The sequence below is a fragment of the Dipodomys merriami genome, unplaced genomic scaffold, assembly GCF_024711535.1.
Source record: "Dipodomys merriami isolate MVZ:Mamm:240054 unplaced genomic scaffold, mDipMer1.0.p SCAF_44, whole genome shotgun sequence".
Classification (NCBI taxonomy): domain Eukaryota; kingdom Metazoa; phylum Chordata; class Mammalia; order Rodentia; family Heteromyidae; genus Dipodomys; species Dipodomys merriami.
Genome location: NW_027206002.1, coordinates 3,463,237 through 3,480,540, shown reverse-complemented (window position 1 = coordinate 3,480,540; position 17,304 = coordinate 3,463,237). Strand labels below are relative to the sequence as shown.

The following is a 17,304-nucleotide window of genomic DNA, read 5'->3' as shown; positions in this document are numbered from 1 at the left end:
TTATTGGTTGAGATGGGGAGGGGTGTTTGTTGTTCTTGTTCAGAGTTACCCTTAAACTATGATCTCTTAGGAGATTTTGCCTCCTGAGTAGCTGGGACTATAGATGTGAGCCTATAGACCCATAATCTATATAGTTATATATATTATATGTTGATTATACAGTCACATAGGTGTGAGCCCAAGGATCCCCAAGCTTGGCACAAATGCTCTCCTGATCCTCAAAGAAATCAGAATCTCCAGGGATGATGGATGTATGTCTTAATTCACAGTCACCTAAATTAGACCCAAGAGAGACATAATGCCTCACTCCCTGTTCTCCAGAGAGAAAAATCTCCTTCATTCTCACCCCAGTTATGCTTTTCCCATCAGCCGGGCTCAAACTCTGAATTGACATAGATGAGGGTTCAGCGAAAGCACCTGATAGCAGCAGAGAGCAGCCAGGAAAGAGGGGCTGGGAGAGTAGGTGAGACCACAATTAACCTCCTCAAACACACAGATTCACATGCACACAAGCACAGGACATGACATTCAGATAAACAGACCAGAGCCTTATCGTCCAGGATATTTCTTGGCTTGGTGCATGGTGGGAGAGGTTGAAGTCTCAAGTAATTCCTCCCCTTTTGAGGAAGAAAGGAAGGAAGGGCCCAACCTTAATGCACCTCTGTGGACCTAAGAGTTTGGGTTAGTAATAACTAATTTCCTAATGTGTTTGACCACAGCCCTGTTCGCAGACACTGGGACAGCCCACTGGCACTCTGCTATTCTCTTACATCTGTCTTGCTACTGTTTTCATTGCGGCACATGGCTTGCCATTGGGAGCACATTATTCATGACTGCTGCTGAGAACACATTGAGAAAGGCCGCACAGAGATGGCTGTCAATTTCCCCTTGATGTAAGGTCTGCCCCTTAATGCAATGTCATCGATTATCCTCTGTCTGGAGCACTACTGTGCCACAGCCCCTCACTGTCTTGTGACTCTTCAGTCTCTGATATCCTTTGTGAGAAAATGTGTTCAGATCTCAGTGAATTTGCTCTCTCTCTCTCTGTATGTGTGTGTCTCACCTCACTGTGGTGTCCCTCTTCTATGAGGCGATCCTGGGAGTCTATATGCATCCTTCATCCTCCTACTCCATCCAGGATATGGTGGCCACTGTCATCTTCATAGCGGTGTCGCCTCTGCTCAATGCCTTCATCTATAGCCTGAGGAACCGTGACATAAAAGCAGCATTGAGGAAGATCATCCTCAGAAACTAGAATTGGGAAATGTTAGAGCTGAGAGGAATCATGGTTACCTTGTATTTCTTCCTCTTTGTAAACAGGAAATTAAAGCCCAGAGAGGTACAAAACTCATCTGTGAAAAATCCTGAAATTAGTAATATGTAATCATCATCTTTTAATTGGATTCATAAAACCAGTCATAAAATCAGTAATTTTATTGTCTATAAAAGATCTCATCACCGGGCACCAGTGGCTCACACCTGTAATTCTAGCTACTCAGGAGGCTGAGATCTGAGGATCACGGTTCAAAGCCAGCCCAGGCAGGAAAATCTATGAGACTCTTATCTCCAATTTACCACCAGAAAACTGGAAGTGGTGCTGTTGATCAAGAGGTAGAGCGCTTGCCTTGAGCCTTTGAAGAGTTGAGGGACAGTGCCTAGGTCCAGAGTTCAAGCCCCCACAACTGACAAAAAAAGATCTCATGACAGGATACTCAATTTGCAGACAAGATAAACTGAAGGTCAGACATATTTGCTTTTATTTTCCATTATTTGTGTAGTACTGAGGTTTGAACTCAAGTCTTTTGTTTTACTAGACTGGCACTATACCATTTGAGCCACACATTCAACAGTCTTTGGTCTCCATTATTTTTCAGGTTGGGTCTCGTGGCTTTTGTTGGGATTGGCCTTCTACCTGTAGCAGGTTTGTGTCACCACACATGGCTTATTGACTGAGATTAAATTTGACTAGATTTTTTTTGTCTGGGCTGGCCTCAAATCATCCTTCTCTTGATTACAGCATCTGGCATCTATTCAGCTTTCAGATGGGTTTACCGATCATCTAAGAAAATGGCTACCACAATAATCTGGAATCTTCTAGAACGTTAGAGCTGCCAGCCCTCAGACTCACCTCACCCTACAATTTCAGATAAGGAATTGTTACAGTAGGCATGGTGACATGCCTTGGGACATAAACCAGTTAACTTCAGAGTAGTCCCAACCATCCTTTCTTAGGATCTTTGTTCTCTGGTATGTGGATCATTCTTTCCCTGTCCCAGGTTCAAGTTCTTCTACATCTCACAGCTGAGAATAACACACATTGCCTACTTGTAGTACGCATTTAATTGTTTGGTGTTTTGCCATTCAGTCTGGGTACTGGTTAGGGATGGGGGCTGGAAATCTTCTGAAGTTGTGTTGCTTCCTGTGGAACTCCTCAAGTGAATGCAGAAACTGAGATTCCATGGAAGTAGAAGCGTCCAGACTTGCAACAGCATCTTGAGGACTTAAGGTCATCAACCAGTGGCAGGATTTGAAGTGGAATTCGGAACTCCTGGATCTGCGTTCAGCATTTGTGGTGTTCTCTGGGGTCAAGCGTTCAAGCCTCTCCTGTTCTACCTGTGAAGAAGCATCGTCCACAAGGTCATCCGGGTCATTCACTGACCTGTGCGTCTGCCTTGCCTCCCTCCTCAGTTCCTTTCACTCCACTGCATGTCAGCGGCTCATCATTCTCACATTGCCTAACTTTCTGACTTGGTCTGGCCTCTCACCAGTTCTGACTCTGAGTCTGGCTACAACCTCATGGAGAGTCTCACCTGATCCTACCTCTTTCCCTGCACATCTCCAGCCTACAAACTAACTCTGTGGAACCCTCCTAATGCATCCGTTGTATCCCATTGTGCCTTGTGGTGCTGGAGTATGCATTTGCACCTTGGTGACTGTGGGAATGTGACTGCATATAATAAACGTTATGATTCTTCCTACTTCTCTTTATGTATTCTACTTGGAGTAGTTCTGTGAAAACATTCCAGATATAATATGGATTAAGTTATATGGTCTACCAGGTGCTGGTGGGATCGTGCCTATAATCCTAACTACTCAGGAAGCTGAGATCTGAAGATCATGGTTTGAAAGCCAGCCTGCACAACAAAGTCTGTGTGTCTCTTATCTCTAGTCAACCACCCAAAAGCTGGAAGTGGGGCTGTGGCTCAAGTGGTAAAGGCCCATCTTTGAGCATAAAGCTAAGGGACAGTGCCTAGGCCATGAGTTCAGCCCTAGTATCAGCACACACACACACGCACACACACACACACACACACACACACACACACATGTTATGTGGCTCATTTTGTTTCTCTCCTACTCTTCTTGCATTACTTGTATTTGTATCTGTATCTATGTCTATAATTGTATTACTTGCTATTTGTAGAAAGAACCAAAGCTAATACATACATGCATTCTCTCCACTGCTCAGTAAAGTTTGTGTTTTTCTAAAGAGCTAAGGATGGATGGAATCATTACTGATGTATGAAGCAAGTGTAATGGATGAAGGAACACAAAAGATTTCTTCCTACAGTATTGAGGGTTGTTCAGCTAAAGACGGTTTAAACACTAAAGATCTGTCCATCTATCCCTCTGTCTGTCTGATGTCACAAGAAAAACTGAAACAGACAAAAGAACTTTCTGTTATTCCTTCTCAAAGCTGGAGCTCTAAACCTCCTTCAGAAGGCCCTAAACTTAGGAGCACATGCCAGAATTCCCTTCTTCCTATAGGTTTTCCACCTCTGAAACAAGACATTTCTGACCCTTTATCTCAGCTCTCTAATGGTTAGTGCTCTTTGTTAAAAGATAATTGAAAGCAGAGTGGGAGGGCACAGCTTTGAGAGGAAGAGTTTCCTATCTGACAAAGCTCTTCTCTCCTATGTGAGAAACACCAGCATGTTTTCAAACTTGCGATGTTTTTCTCCTGTTCATCTGCCTTTTGCTCACTGAAATCTATCCCAGCCAAGAATCTAAGTAGATTAGGAAAAGAAATCCTTCTTATTCCCTCTATGCTACTAAATGGGCAAATAATATCCCTAGACACCAAAAAAAAAAAAAACTGAGCAGTAAAACTAAGAATCTAGCAAATAAGAGTCTTGAAAATTGACTCACGTATGCAAAACTTCCTGACTTCTGTGACCCAAGGATACAAGAAAACAGAATAGAAAAATTGTTTGAGGCATATATTTTGTTTATTTGTTTGTTTGTTTTGTGCCAGTCCTGGGGCTTGAACTCAGGGTCTGGGGGTTGTCCCTTAGTTTTTTTGTTTTTGTTATTTTTGCTGGTGCTTTACCTCTTGAACCACAGCTCTACTTCCAGATTTTTGCTGATTAGTTGGAGATAAGATTTTCATGGACTTTCCTGCTCAGGCTGGCTTTGAACCATGATCTTCACAGGCATGAGCCACTGGTGCCTGGCCAGCTGATCGTTTGTTTTCATGATTTTTGTTTATGTTTTCCATGGTAAACTCAACCTACTAGATTCATGGTCCATGTGCCACCATAGAACTCATTATTCAGTCTGTCCCTTCTTAATACCTCAGAGAAAAGATGGGTGTGAGAAAAGGAGGAGGAAGAGAAAGGGAAGATGGTGAACTTATTAAAGGGAACTGAGCCACAGAGAAAGTCACTTTCCACTCATAGGCTTCCATATTCATCTTGGAAAGTAATCGTCGGACAGATTCATCACACAGAAAGGCCTGCTGAAAAGGGGGGAAAACCCTTTATGGTCAGCAGCAGCATCTGGCCAGAGAGGAGCAGCCTCTGTCTTCCTTCACTTCCCAGGATGTGATTGGCTCCCTGCTGGCCAATTCCACAATTCCATTTGTGGTTCCCTCATTGCATCACACCACCTTGCCCCGGCTCCTTCCCTGGGTCCTGCATCACTTCCTCATCTCAGGAAAGCCTACAGGGGATGGGGAAGATCCTTACATGGCCCTAGATAGTCACCTGGATACCATTCTCTTCCTGCAACACACCTTCAGGACATCAACTGACCATAAAGTAGGGTAAAGCACCATGTGGGGTCTCCAATATGGGTGTATAGGGGCATCTCCTCTTCTTCTAGAAGTAGGTTCTGTGCCAGATTGGCAGAGTCTTCCCTGGGGAGCAACCAGGAAAACAGGACTGTGTCTGGTGATTTGCCCTCTGGGGTCTGAGTTGGTGGATACCCAGCTTGTGCAAAGCACCTCCTTTCCTGAACTCCTGGGGGGCATCATACCCTCCTCCCTACTGACAATCTTCATCTACTACTAATGTGCCACCAGGGTCCCACTCTTTAGGAACCTATTAAAACAATGTAGGGGAGGAAAATTCATCTGGAACTCAGAGCATGTTGGAATGGATGGTCATCCTTTATCTCCACATAGTTCCATAGCCATTGCTCTCTGCCGAGGGCCCATGGACTGCCCCTTGTCACAGACATGGAGGAGGTAGGGAGGACCATCTTCCTATAGGATTCTACCATTCCTGTTTTCTCAGACCAGACAGAATACAAACACTGAACACTTAGCAGGAGAATCTAATGAGGGCCTGTGGGGGCATCAACCTTAGGCAATGATCCTTGTGGAAAACTCAATCTCCAGGGACATAGGTCTATTTGTCAGTTCCCAGTTATCCATCCTTGGGCAAAGAGAGAGAGAGAGAGCCACATGATGCATTCTCTGCATTCTCCTCCAGTTGAGCAAAGGCCCCTTAGATCTCACCAGCTGGTCAATTTCCCATCGTGAGATCCAGCCTGGAGCCCACACAGATGGGGGGATCTGTGAAAGCATCTGAGAAAAGCAGAGATCTTCCAGGTAAGAGGGGTGAGGAGAGCGGGGAAGACATAATATTTTTGATGACAGATTGATGTACATACACACACACACGTACAGAAAAGTCCTGGGAAAACCAGACCTACTGAATCCCTCTGCATCTAACCACATCTAAGAAGGAAAATGACGAATAGAAAGTCCATCTCCAGAATAGATACAGACAGTGAGCGTGTGGGGCAAGGGAGAGGACCACGGGTAATGCAAGGTCCAGTGACTACAGGCTGTTTATAAGCTTGGCCAGAGCTCAGATCTAAGAGTCCCACTTCCTGCCACCCAACAGAAAGACTCCTTTGTCAGACTTGCAAGGCTATCCTATTTTCCAGATCTGCACCTTGGTACCAGTTGCCTTTCTGTGTCTCTGAAAGTTGTGTTTGATTACATAATAAGAATCTCAAGCCCGGCACCAGTGGCTCATGCTTGTAATCCTAGCTACTCAGGAGGCTGAGATCTGAGGATCACTGTTCAAAGGCAGCCTGGGAAGGAAAGTGTGTGATACTTTATCTCCAATGAACCACCAGAAAACCGGAAGTGGTGCTGTGGCTCAAGTGATAGAATGCTTGCCTTGAGCTAAAGAGGCCAAGGACAGCAGCCAGGCCCAGAATTCAAGCCCCATGACTGACAAAAACAAAAATGAAAGCAAAAAAGAGTCTCAGAACTCAGCTACTTGCATGTCAGACTGAGCCCCACAAGAAAGAAATGCTGGCTTAGATGGGCCCAGAGACTTAAGTGGTCTTAATATGAGTCTAGGGAGCCAAACTTTCAGTGATGCAACTATACCAGATGCTTCAACACATCTACATGCTAGCTTGACTCACGAGACATCAATGTATTAAATTAGACTGAAGTATGTTTCCGTCATTCAGGCTAAACATCGTTCTCAGAGTAGTGGCAGAAGCACTGTCTTGCTATAAGAAAGCTGCAGAGAATTACGTGTGTGTGTGTGTGTGTGTGTGTGTGTGTGTGTGTGTGTGTGTGTGTGTGTGTGTGTGTGTGTGTGTGTGTGTATGTGTGTTGTGGCTTGAACTCAGGGCCTCCAGCTCTTATTCAGCTTGCTTGCTCATGGCTCTACCATTTAGCCTCTCCTCCAGTCTGGCTTTTTGTTAATTGGAGATAGGGATCTCATGGACGTTTCTGATCTGGCTGACTTCAAACTGTGACCCTCCAGTTCTCAGCCTTCTGAATAGCTAAGATTACAGGCATGAGCAACCAGGACCCCACCTCTGAAATACATTTTTTTTGTGTTGATACTGGGACTTGAGCTCAAGGCCAAAATGCTCTCCCTTAGGTTTTTCACTCAGGGTTAATCTCTACCACTTGAGCTACAGTTCTACTTCTGGATTTTTGCCGATTAATTAGAGGTAAGAGTCTTATAGACTTTTCTGCTTAGGCTAGTTTTGAACCACGATCCTTACATCTCAGTCTCCTGAGTGGTTAGGATCACAGGTGTGAACCACTAGAGCTGTCTTTGAAATATATTTTTGAGGATATTTAATGAATGCCCAATAGAACTAAGAATTAAGTGCATCTTGGTGCATTCTCTACCACCGTACAGTGGTTTTCTGCAAAAGCTCAACCTCCTAGGAATTAAACCATGAAACACTACTATTGTATCCACCATCTATTCATACCACTTCTCAATACAAATGGAGAATGTGGGTAATTTCCAGTCAGTGATAGCCTTCCTTACTTCAGTTCAATAGGACCAAGGCCTCTTGACCTCCCTACCTCTCCTACTTCATCCTTACTTCCCCTACACACAGACTGCTCTTTGCATCTGAAACTTTCTGTCCCTGAAGACCATATTATTAACATCTGCCAGTGAAGGAATGGTACTGCTTTTCTTGGTCATATGTCCTGCCAGTCCTACCCACAACCTTCAATATAAGCAGTCTATGTTAACCGAGTTCCCTCAGGAATATTGTCCGGCATTTATCTACAGCTGCTCTACTTCAGCTCTGAGAGTATATGTAGACAAAATGAATTCATATCTCAATATTCTTCCTTAATTTCACTAGCTCTGGTTGAGGGGACACTGAAAGTCTCCTCGCTGTCCAATAAAAAAATAGAGGTCCAAATCAGCATAAATATTTCTTCTTTATTAACGATAGCACACTACCACTTGGAGCCACAGCACAACTTCCGGTTTTCTGGTGGTTAATTAGAGATAACAGTCTCATGGACTTTCCTGCCCAGACTGGCTTTAAACCACGATCCTCAGATCTCAGCCTGCTGGGTAGCTAGGATTACAAGCATGAGCCACCAGCACCCAGCTAATGCTATGTTTTGATTAGTTACCCATCATGGAAAATTTTGTATTATTCTAAGAGGCATCCTTCCAGAATATTCCCTATAATGTCCTCTGTCTCTGCTGTCAGGCCACCTGACAGCGTCTTCTCTCTTCTCCTTCCCGCTTAAGCTCATGAATGCCTGTTTTACTTGACCTCACTGAGAGTGATATTTTAATCCTGTATTCATGTTTACAGAGACCTCATGAAATGGCTCATCAGTCAATTCCATCAAAGAGAAGTCTACAGCTTCAACAGATGCCAGTCTCTTCTCTTCTAACTGTAACCAGGAAGGCAACACAGTCCATAACAACTGACCAGAAGCCTGGATCAGCAGACCCACAGCTGTGAGCTAAGGTGACTGGATCTTAATGACAGGTAAAATGCAAGGACAAACCACCAGGCAGGTCTGGCAAAGCCCCTGAGTCTTCCAAATGGTGAGAAAATAGAAAATCAACAGACAAAAATCTTCAGAGCTGGCATTTGATATAATACTTGCTACTTGGCTAAAATTTCCACTCAAAATACATTAATCAAAAACATTCAGGCTGGTTTGAAACTCTAATATACATTGGCTATGTGAACTCATAGTTGCCTAATTCCTTTTCTTCACCATAAAGTGACTTATGGGCCTGCCATTATTAGACTTAGTTAAGCTTTGTGTAAGAAAGTACATGTATTAGTCACCAAATGGGAGTAGAGTTCATAAAATGATAGCCACTTATACAGTCTATTAAAATTAATCACGATTTTTCTATAGAATTACAAAATAAAATAATCCAGATAATATTAAAGAAATGCATAACCTCTTTTAAAGAAGGAAAAATCTTTTGCTCAACTGTTGGCATATGCCCTTACTATAGGATGATACTATCTTCTCCACAGACATGGAGGGGGAAAATCAGACTAGAGTCACAGAGTTCCTCCTCCTGGGCCTCTCTGGAAAGACAGAGCATGAAGAGATTCTCTTTGGGCTGTTCTTGGGGACATACCTGATCACCCTCAGTGGAAACTTTCTCATCATCTTGGCCATCAGCTGTGACCCTCACCTCCACACGCCCATGTACTTCTTCTTGGCCAACCTCTCCAGTGTTGACATCTGCTTTTCATCAGTCACTGTCCCCAAGACACTGGTGAATCACATAGCAGGTAGCAGGTCCATCTCCTATGTGGGGTGCATGACCCAGATGTACTTCTTCATCACCTTTATCAACATGGATGGCTTCCTCCTGAGTGTCATGGCCTACGACCGCTATGTGGCCATCTGTCGCCCACTGCACTACTCCTTGATCATGAGGCCCAGACTCTGTGTTCTGCTGGTGGCTATATCGTGGGTTATCACAAACCTGCACGCTCTCTTACACACTCTTCTCCTGGTCCGGCTTACCTTTTGTTCAGACAACACAGTGCACCACTTCTTTTGTGACCCCTACCCTGTCATGAAGCTTTCTTGTTCTGATACCTTCCTCAATGACTTGGTAGTCTTCACTGTGGGTGGGGTGATATTTCTAACACCATTTACCTGCATCGTGGTCTCCTATGCTTACATCTTCTCTAACGTGCTGAGATTGCCATCTGCCCGTGGGATAAGGAAAGCCCTGTCCACCTGCGGGTCTCACCTCACTGTGGTGTCCCTCTTTTATGGGGCCATCCTGGGAGTCTATATGCATCCTTCATCCTCCTATTCAGCACAAGACATGGTGGCCACTGTCATCTTCACAGTGATGACACCTCTGCTCAATCCCTTCATCTATAGTCTGAGGAATCGTGACATGAAAGCAGCCCTAAGGAAGATAATTTTCAGATCCTAGAATAGGCTGGGCACCAATGGCTCACGCCGGTAACCCTAGCTACTCAGGAGGCTGAGATCTGAGGATCACGGTTCAAAGTCAGAGGGGGCAGGAAAGTCCTTGAGACTCTTATCTCCAATTAACCACCAAAAAAACAGAAGTGGCACTGTTGCTCAGTGGTAGAGTGCTAGCATTGAGCAAAAGAGCTCAGGGAGAACAGTTAGGCCCTGGGTTCAGGCCCCATGACAGACAAAGAAAGGGGGGAGGAAACTGATTCTGATACGCTCCTTTCAAAGACCAGAAAATTGAAGATCTGAGATATATAGGTCTGTTTTATTTGGTTTACATGCTCCCAAAGTAAGTAAGTGGCCAGCACAATTACCTAACATTTCACAGGTCATTTTGTGTTACAGTTCTCAGACTCACCTAACCCCAGGGTCTCAGATGAGGAGTTGCTACAGTCTGCACTGTGACTCCTGTGTCCCTTCACATTTCCATGGGCTGCAGGAAGCAGAGATTCCCTTAGAACTGAAATGTCTACAATTCCTTTAATACCTTGGGGAACATAAGGTCATGGATGAATGGTGCAACATGGGAGCTTTTTATTGCAAGTCTATGTCTAAGCTACATTCTGCTCCTTGGGACAGGCATCCCAAGCTCCAATCATCTTCTACACCTGAAGGCTATGTCCCACTTCCTCCTTTGTGATGTCCAGACAGTGCTGTCCTGAATCTCAGTGGTTAGTCACCATCATCCCTCCCTTTCCTGGTATTCTTATCTGCACTGCCCCCCTTCCTCAATACCCTCCACTCTTCAGTAACAGGAGATGGTTGTCTTCATGTCAACTGCTTCCTGCCTTTGACCACAATTCGGGACACATGCAACTCTTCATGAAGAGATTCACCACCTCTCCCTGTACTACATGCAAACTCCATTTAATCTTCCTAATGCACTGATTGTATCCTGTCAACCATTTTTCACAGGCAGGGAGAAAGGCAGGGAGGGCTCCTGTTGCTCTTCCACTGTGACTAGAACCATGTTGCCGGAAGAAATCTAATTCCCTTCACTTAAAACACTTGACTTCGAGTCAACCATGTCTCTTCTCTACCATGTTGAAGAAACTTCACTGAGTATTGCAGAGGTGTATCCTTGCAATAGCTCTGGCTCTTTTTGTGTGCATGTGTGCCGGTCCTGGGCACTGCGTTTTGTGCTAGCACTCAACCAAATGAGCCACAGCTCCACTTCTGACTTTTTGGTGTTAGCTGAAGATCAGAGTCTCACAAACTTTCTTGTCTGATCTGTCCTTGAAGGGAGATCCTCAGATTTCAGCCTCCTGAGTAGCAAGGATGACAGACCTGAGTGCTGTCATAAACACAGATGCGGGTATCGCTAATACAAGGAAGACTAACATGGAATCATAGTGAGTCATAGGATTTAATATTAAGTATCAAATACTTTATCATCTACTTCAGAAATAAAGTGACGTGTGAAGAGAGCAGATGAAGTCCATTGCAGGCAGTCACATTCCCAGGGTGTGGAGACAAACTAAGCCTGCAAGTCCACACCCTCCCAAAGCCCTGAAGGTAGCTTCTGCGCATGTCTGTCTATTATAGTTAGTGAATCTGATAAGGTGAATGCACAACTACTAGAGCTTAATATTTAGGGGGAGTCTTTCAGTAGAAAATGAGTAAAGGAAAGAGGAAGAGAAGAAAGAAGAAGAGAATTAAAAAGAGAACTGTGTTGGGAGAGGTGGGCAGGAATTTGATGAGAAGGACGTCTGTGGGGACTGCTTCAGGACACATGGTCTTGGGCTTTCTACCTGAAGAGACTATTTGGGGTGATGTTAGAGACAGAAGTCAGTCAACAGAAGTCAGACCAACCAAAACCAGCTTTCCATCCATATATCTTCAAGTTCTCCATGGAAAGTCACAATTCATCACACACAAAATCCTGCCTGCAAGGGGAACAGGGATGCCTACAATGTCAGCACATGAACAGGGAAGTCCCCTGTCTTGTCTGTGTGTGGAATGAGCTCTCAGTTCCTGATCCTGGTCAATTCCACATGAGCCTATGGTCATGCTCCTACTGTGTGAACCACTGTGTACCACACCATCCTCTTACCAGGGAGAAGACAGGGGATGAGAAAGATTCTGCAAGGACATATCTAGAACCATCCTGGTTAGATTCTGTCATGTGAGGGCCATGTCATAGGATACAGAAGGATGTTGCTACAGCCTAGTACCACACAGTGTCTGCAGTACTCTGTGCTCCTGGAAGCAGGTGCTGTGCCAGCTGTGCAGAGTCCTCCTTGGAGACAGCCATGAAGTCTAGACTAGTACAATGTGTTTTTCCCCAGGGCCTGAGTTAGCAGACACCAGGAGCCTCCATTTCTATAGCCTAAACTCCTGGGGCACCACACCTTTCCCCTCTACAGACACTTTCTGTCTTGTGCTAATTGGCCCCTGGGGCCCAACTGCTTAGAAACCAATCAAGATGACTCAAAGAGGAAACTTTGACTTGAGCTCAGTGCATGTCCAAAATAGATGCTCATCCCTCATCCTCACACAGTTCCCCAGACACAGCTCTCTTCTGAGGGGCCAGGGACTGTTTGAGGCCCTGAGTTCCAGCCTCAGTACAGCTAGCATAAGGAAAAAAATTATGGGATGAGAAAGTAGAATGTAGTCTCTATACCAAGCAAGACAGTAGCCAGAATAAAAGACAGAATGGCGAAAAAAACCCACGTTTGCTTGTGAGTTGGACAGGGGTTAATAACCAGAATATGTGGAGATCTCCAGAAACTAAACTCCTTGTGTAGAAATGGAACAATAAAACCTCCCCTGCCTCATATATGTGATATAACTCAATTAGAAGATAAAATCTAAATCCTCCCAATCACCAATTAGGAAATAGGCAGATAAACTGAATAATTTTCAGATGTTAAGTATCAGTGGGCAATAAAAAAATGGAGAAATACTCAAGATTCCTAGCCAGAAAGGAAATAGAACTAGTCTCTGAGAGTTTGTCAGAAAGTTGGCAAATCCCACTTCAACTTTCTCTTCTTGCTCCATTCTCTCCACCGAGAGCTTTCCACTGAGTCCCTCCACCATCTCCTGCTTCTGACCACGGCTGTTCCCACCCCCCCACTGCTGCTCTGCACACTCTCAACACTTCCCCAGACTTCCCAACATGCACTATTCCAAGCACTGCATCAGGTATTCTGTAGCATAGAAACAGGAGCAAAATGCATTTGTCCCCATGAGAAACCTAAACCTTTGCCACCTAAATCAAGACTCAGAAAGCCAAGCCAGCTCATGTTTTCTCTCCTGTGTGGAATGTATGTGGAGAAAGGGCATGAAAGGAATGGGGGGACTCTGTCTGGGGTATGGAGAGGAATAAAGTTTAAGGACTTTGATTTCTTGGGAGACACAGACAAGAGAGAGTACTAAATAGAGGGAGTGAGTATAATCAGGATGCATTATAAAAGTTCAAGTGAGGGGCTAGGAAGGTGGCTCAGTGGTAGAGCACTTGCCTTGCATGCCTGAGGCCCTGGGTTCGATTCCTCAGCACCACATAAGCAAATAGAAAAAAGCTGGAAGTGGTGCTGTGGCTCAAGTAGAAGAGTGCTAGCCTTGAGCTGAAGAGCTGAGGGACAGCGACCAGGCCCAGAATTCAGGCCTCACGACCAGACCCCCCCAAAAAAAAGTTCAAGTGAAAACTATTACTTTATAACACTAAGATATGCTAGAAACATGCCTAGAAAAATATCGCACATGTTAAGAATTAAATTCATGCACTAAAATTATCAATGAAACCAATTTTTTACATTTGCACCAGAGATGGCTAAATGTTCTGCATGATAAGGACAATCAAAGTCAAATCCAAATTTGTGGGAGTTTAGAGGAAACTTTATCCTGTTCAAGGCTTCCATTAATAATAATAAAAAAAATGTGAGATTGCTGACAAGTATTTTCACATGAGATGTTTCTCCTGCTCCTATTTCTTCATGTAGATGATGTACAAACAGTGAGCACACAGTGTGATCCCTAAGGAGGATCTGTGGAGAATCAACCCTAGGGATGCCCAACTTAGCATCCATCCTCATGGAAATCTCCATCTCCAGGGATCCAGTGTATTTGTCAGTTCCCAGTCATCCACCCTTGATCAGAGAGCAACAGGTCTCACTCGGTGTTCCCTTCCAGTAAACAAAGGCTTTACTTCGCCTCTGAATTTCTCCTTCAGCAGGTCCAACATGGAGCCAGCAGAGGCAGGATGCTATGAAAGCACTTGACATTAATAGAGCAGCCAGGTAAGAGGGCTAGAGGGAAAGCAGAAAGTGGGTGGTGGAAAAGGAGAAACACAACTGGGTCAGCCAACAGTGAATAGGACCGGTCACTGCAGGCCGTTACTAAGCTTGGCCACAGCTCAGATCCAAGAGCCCTGCTTGTTTCCACAGCAACAGAGATGTACCTTTTCCAGCCAAACAACACCATGCCGTTCCTTCTCTGATCTATACTGGGGTATAGATCTGTGTCCATCCAAAGTAGTCTGTGATTCCATCATGAAGGTGTCTCAGAGCTCAGGTGTTTGAATCCTAGTCTGAGTCTCACAGAGAGGTGCTGGCTGTTGGATGGACTCTATAGACTAAGGAAGCCTTCATCTTAGGGTGCGGGGTCCCAAACTCCATGTGGGGAAGATTAAGTCAGAAATCTCAACTGATTTATACACTTAAGTATGACTCATAAGAGATCAGTATAGGAAAGCAATCTTCTACACATGTCACTTACTCAAGCTAAATGTCATTTTCCAAGGAGCAGTTATGAATGTTGTCCATAAAAAAAATCTGTGGGAACTCTCAGTCCAAACACTGTATGGAGAGGGTGAGATCATTGTATCTGAGTATTATCATCATAGATCCCTTGTAATAGTGATAACTCAGTTGGACAAATGCCCCTTGACATCTCTTCACCCCTTACTAGCTCTGCTTCTGCTGTGTAACCAGAATAGTAACATCCACCAGTCAAGATACTCTCTTGTGTTGATGACAAGTTCAACCAATCCAACCCCTACTCTACAACGTATATGGTCCCTTGCTAACCATTTTCATCAGATGAGTTGTCCACATTTTCTACTGTGGCTTTGGTAGTCAACCCAGGTTAACAACAACAGCAACAATAATCATAATTTCATATCTTTCTATTTTCCCTTTAATTTCACTATTTTACCTCTCTCTTGCTGGTAGTCACTTCACTGTAATCGTAACAGGTACATATGTACCTCTCTCTGTATGTTGACCGTAGGGTTTGAACTCAGGGCCTGGATGCTGACACTGAGCTCCATTGCTCAAGGCTAAAGCCCCACCACTTTGAGCCACTGCACCACTGGTTTTCTGGTAGTTAATCAGAGATAAGAATCTCAGAAACTTTCCTGTCCAGGCTCTCTTCAAACTGCAGTCTTCAGATCTCAGCTTCCTGAGTAGCTAGGATAATAGGCATGAGCCACTAGCACAAGTTCTACTTATATATTATGTACCATAATAGGTACATCCTCTAACCCACCCCTAAAGTAATTCTCATAATACCTGTCCCCCTCTCCTATGAGGATGCCAACTGCTGGTCTTTCCTTCCTTTTCCTCTGGCCTTTGATCTCCCTGTGGTCCTTCTTCTTCTCCTCCTGCTTAGCACATGAATGTTTCCAAGGGTACAGCAATCACAGTTTCAGTTTGACTTGCCCTCCACCATGACAGGTGACATCCTAGTGCTTAACTTTATGGAAACAACATGAATTGTTCTGGATCAGTCAGTAAATCCCTGTTATACTAAAGAGGACAAATCCAGCTACATCAGATATTGACTTCTTCCAAGCTCCATAGAGAGGGAGAAATCTACCCATAGCAATTTACGGATATTTTGATAGCAGACCATCAGCTGTGGGCTATGTGACACATGTCAGTGGTAGAGAAACCCTCTTTCAAAATCCCCCAAAAGTTCTTATTTCTAAGGAAACAGAATAGCCAGAGTCAAACTGTTCAGGATGATCCTAGGCCTCTTGATGCATCTTTGCCACTTGGTCAAAATTTCAATAATGGTAACTAATGAAAATACAGCATAAAGAAAAAGAAGCCCTGAATTTAGGTTAGACCTCTAACAATTGTTGGCTCTGTAATTGGCTCTGCCAATATATAATTTCTTCTTTTATAATTTAATATACAAAATAACAGAATTCCTTATGACATTTCTACACAGGCATACAATGTTCATTGATCCTAACTCTCTCCTTCCTTCTGACACCTCATTCCAATAGTACTACATTGAAACTCATGTGTCTTACTTTGTATTTATGGATCTAGATTCTGCATATAAGAGAAAAGGTCTGATGTATGTCTTTCTGAGTCTGACTTACGTTACTTGACATGATGATCTCCACTTCCATATATTTCTCTACAAGTGATATAATTTCATTTTTCTTAGTTACTAAATAATTCTCCTTGTGTGAATCCATAAGTTGATTATTATGAATTGCATAGCAAGAAACATGAATGTGCAGGTATCTCCATTGTACGCTGACTTATTTCACGTCTGCTCAGCAGAAGTATAGCAGGATCACTAAGTTCTATACTTAGTGTTGAGGAACCTCCATGTTGATTTCCATAGTGGTTGCGCTCATTTCTTTTCCACTAACAGTGTATGAGAGTTGCTTTAACCCCATATTCTCATAATTACTTGATGTTGTTTGTTTTGCTTATGAAAGTAAAGCCAGCCAGGTGAGGTTGGCTCACTCCTATAATCCTAACTAAGCAGGAAGCTGAGATCTGAGGATCATGGTTCAAGGCCAGCCCAGGCAGGAAAGTCTCTGAGACTTTTATCTCCAATTAACCACCACAAAACTGGAAGTGGTGATGTGGCTCAAAGTACTAACCTTCAGCAAAAACAAACAAACAAACAAAAAATCTCAGGGACAGTGGCCAGGCCACAAGTTCAAGCCACATGCACCCACAAAAGAAAAAAAAGAAATGAAAAGGAAAAAAGAAAGCCATGCCAAGTAGGGTGAATCAGAATTTTAATGTTTTGTCAATCCAATCATTCTGAATGCTTGAATAAGATAGAAAGCCAAAATTGTTAGATTAAAATAAATATTGTATAAGAAATTACCTATCCATGCAACTATGTAAATAGGACTAAAGTTGATTTAAATAGCAAACATAAAAAGACACCTATTCATAATTTATACCGGAATTAATCAGGCTTTCTTTCTATAGAGTTACAAAAGAAGATAATCCAACTTTACCTTATTCCCAATCAAGGTGTAATTTTCTCTATATTATTTGTTCTCATGCTAGTATGTGATCTTACTGTATGATGATACTTTCTTCTCCACAGAC

General features: G+C 43.6%; 1 protein-coding gene across 1 annotated transcript; it reads left to right on the top strand.

Moving 5' to 3' along the window:
* The first annotated feature begins 9,023 nt into the window (after positions 1-9,023).
* LOC138808052 (olfactory receptor 1f45-like) lies at positions 9,024-9,947 on the top strand. Its single transcript, XM_069994013.1, has one exon. The coding sequence runs from the start codon at positions 9,024-9,026 to the stop codon at positions 9,945-9,947; it is 924 nt and encodes a 307-aa protein (XP_069850114.1).
* Positions 9,948-17,304: the final 7,357 nt, after the last annotated feature.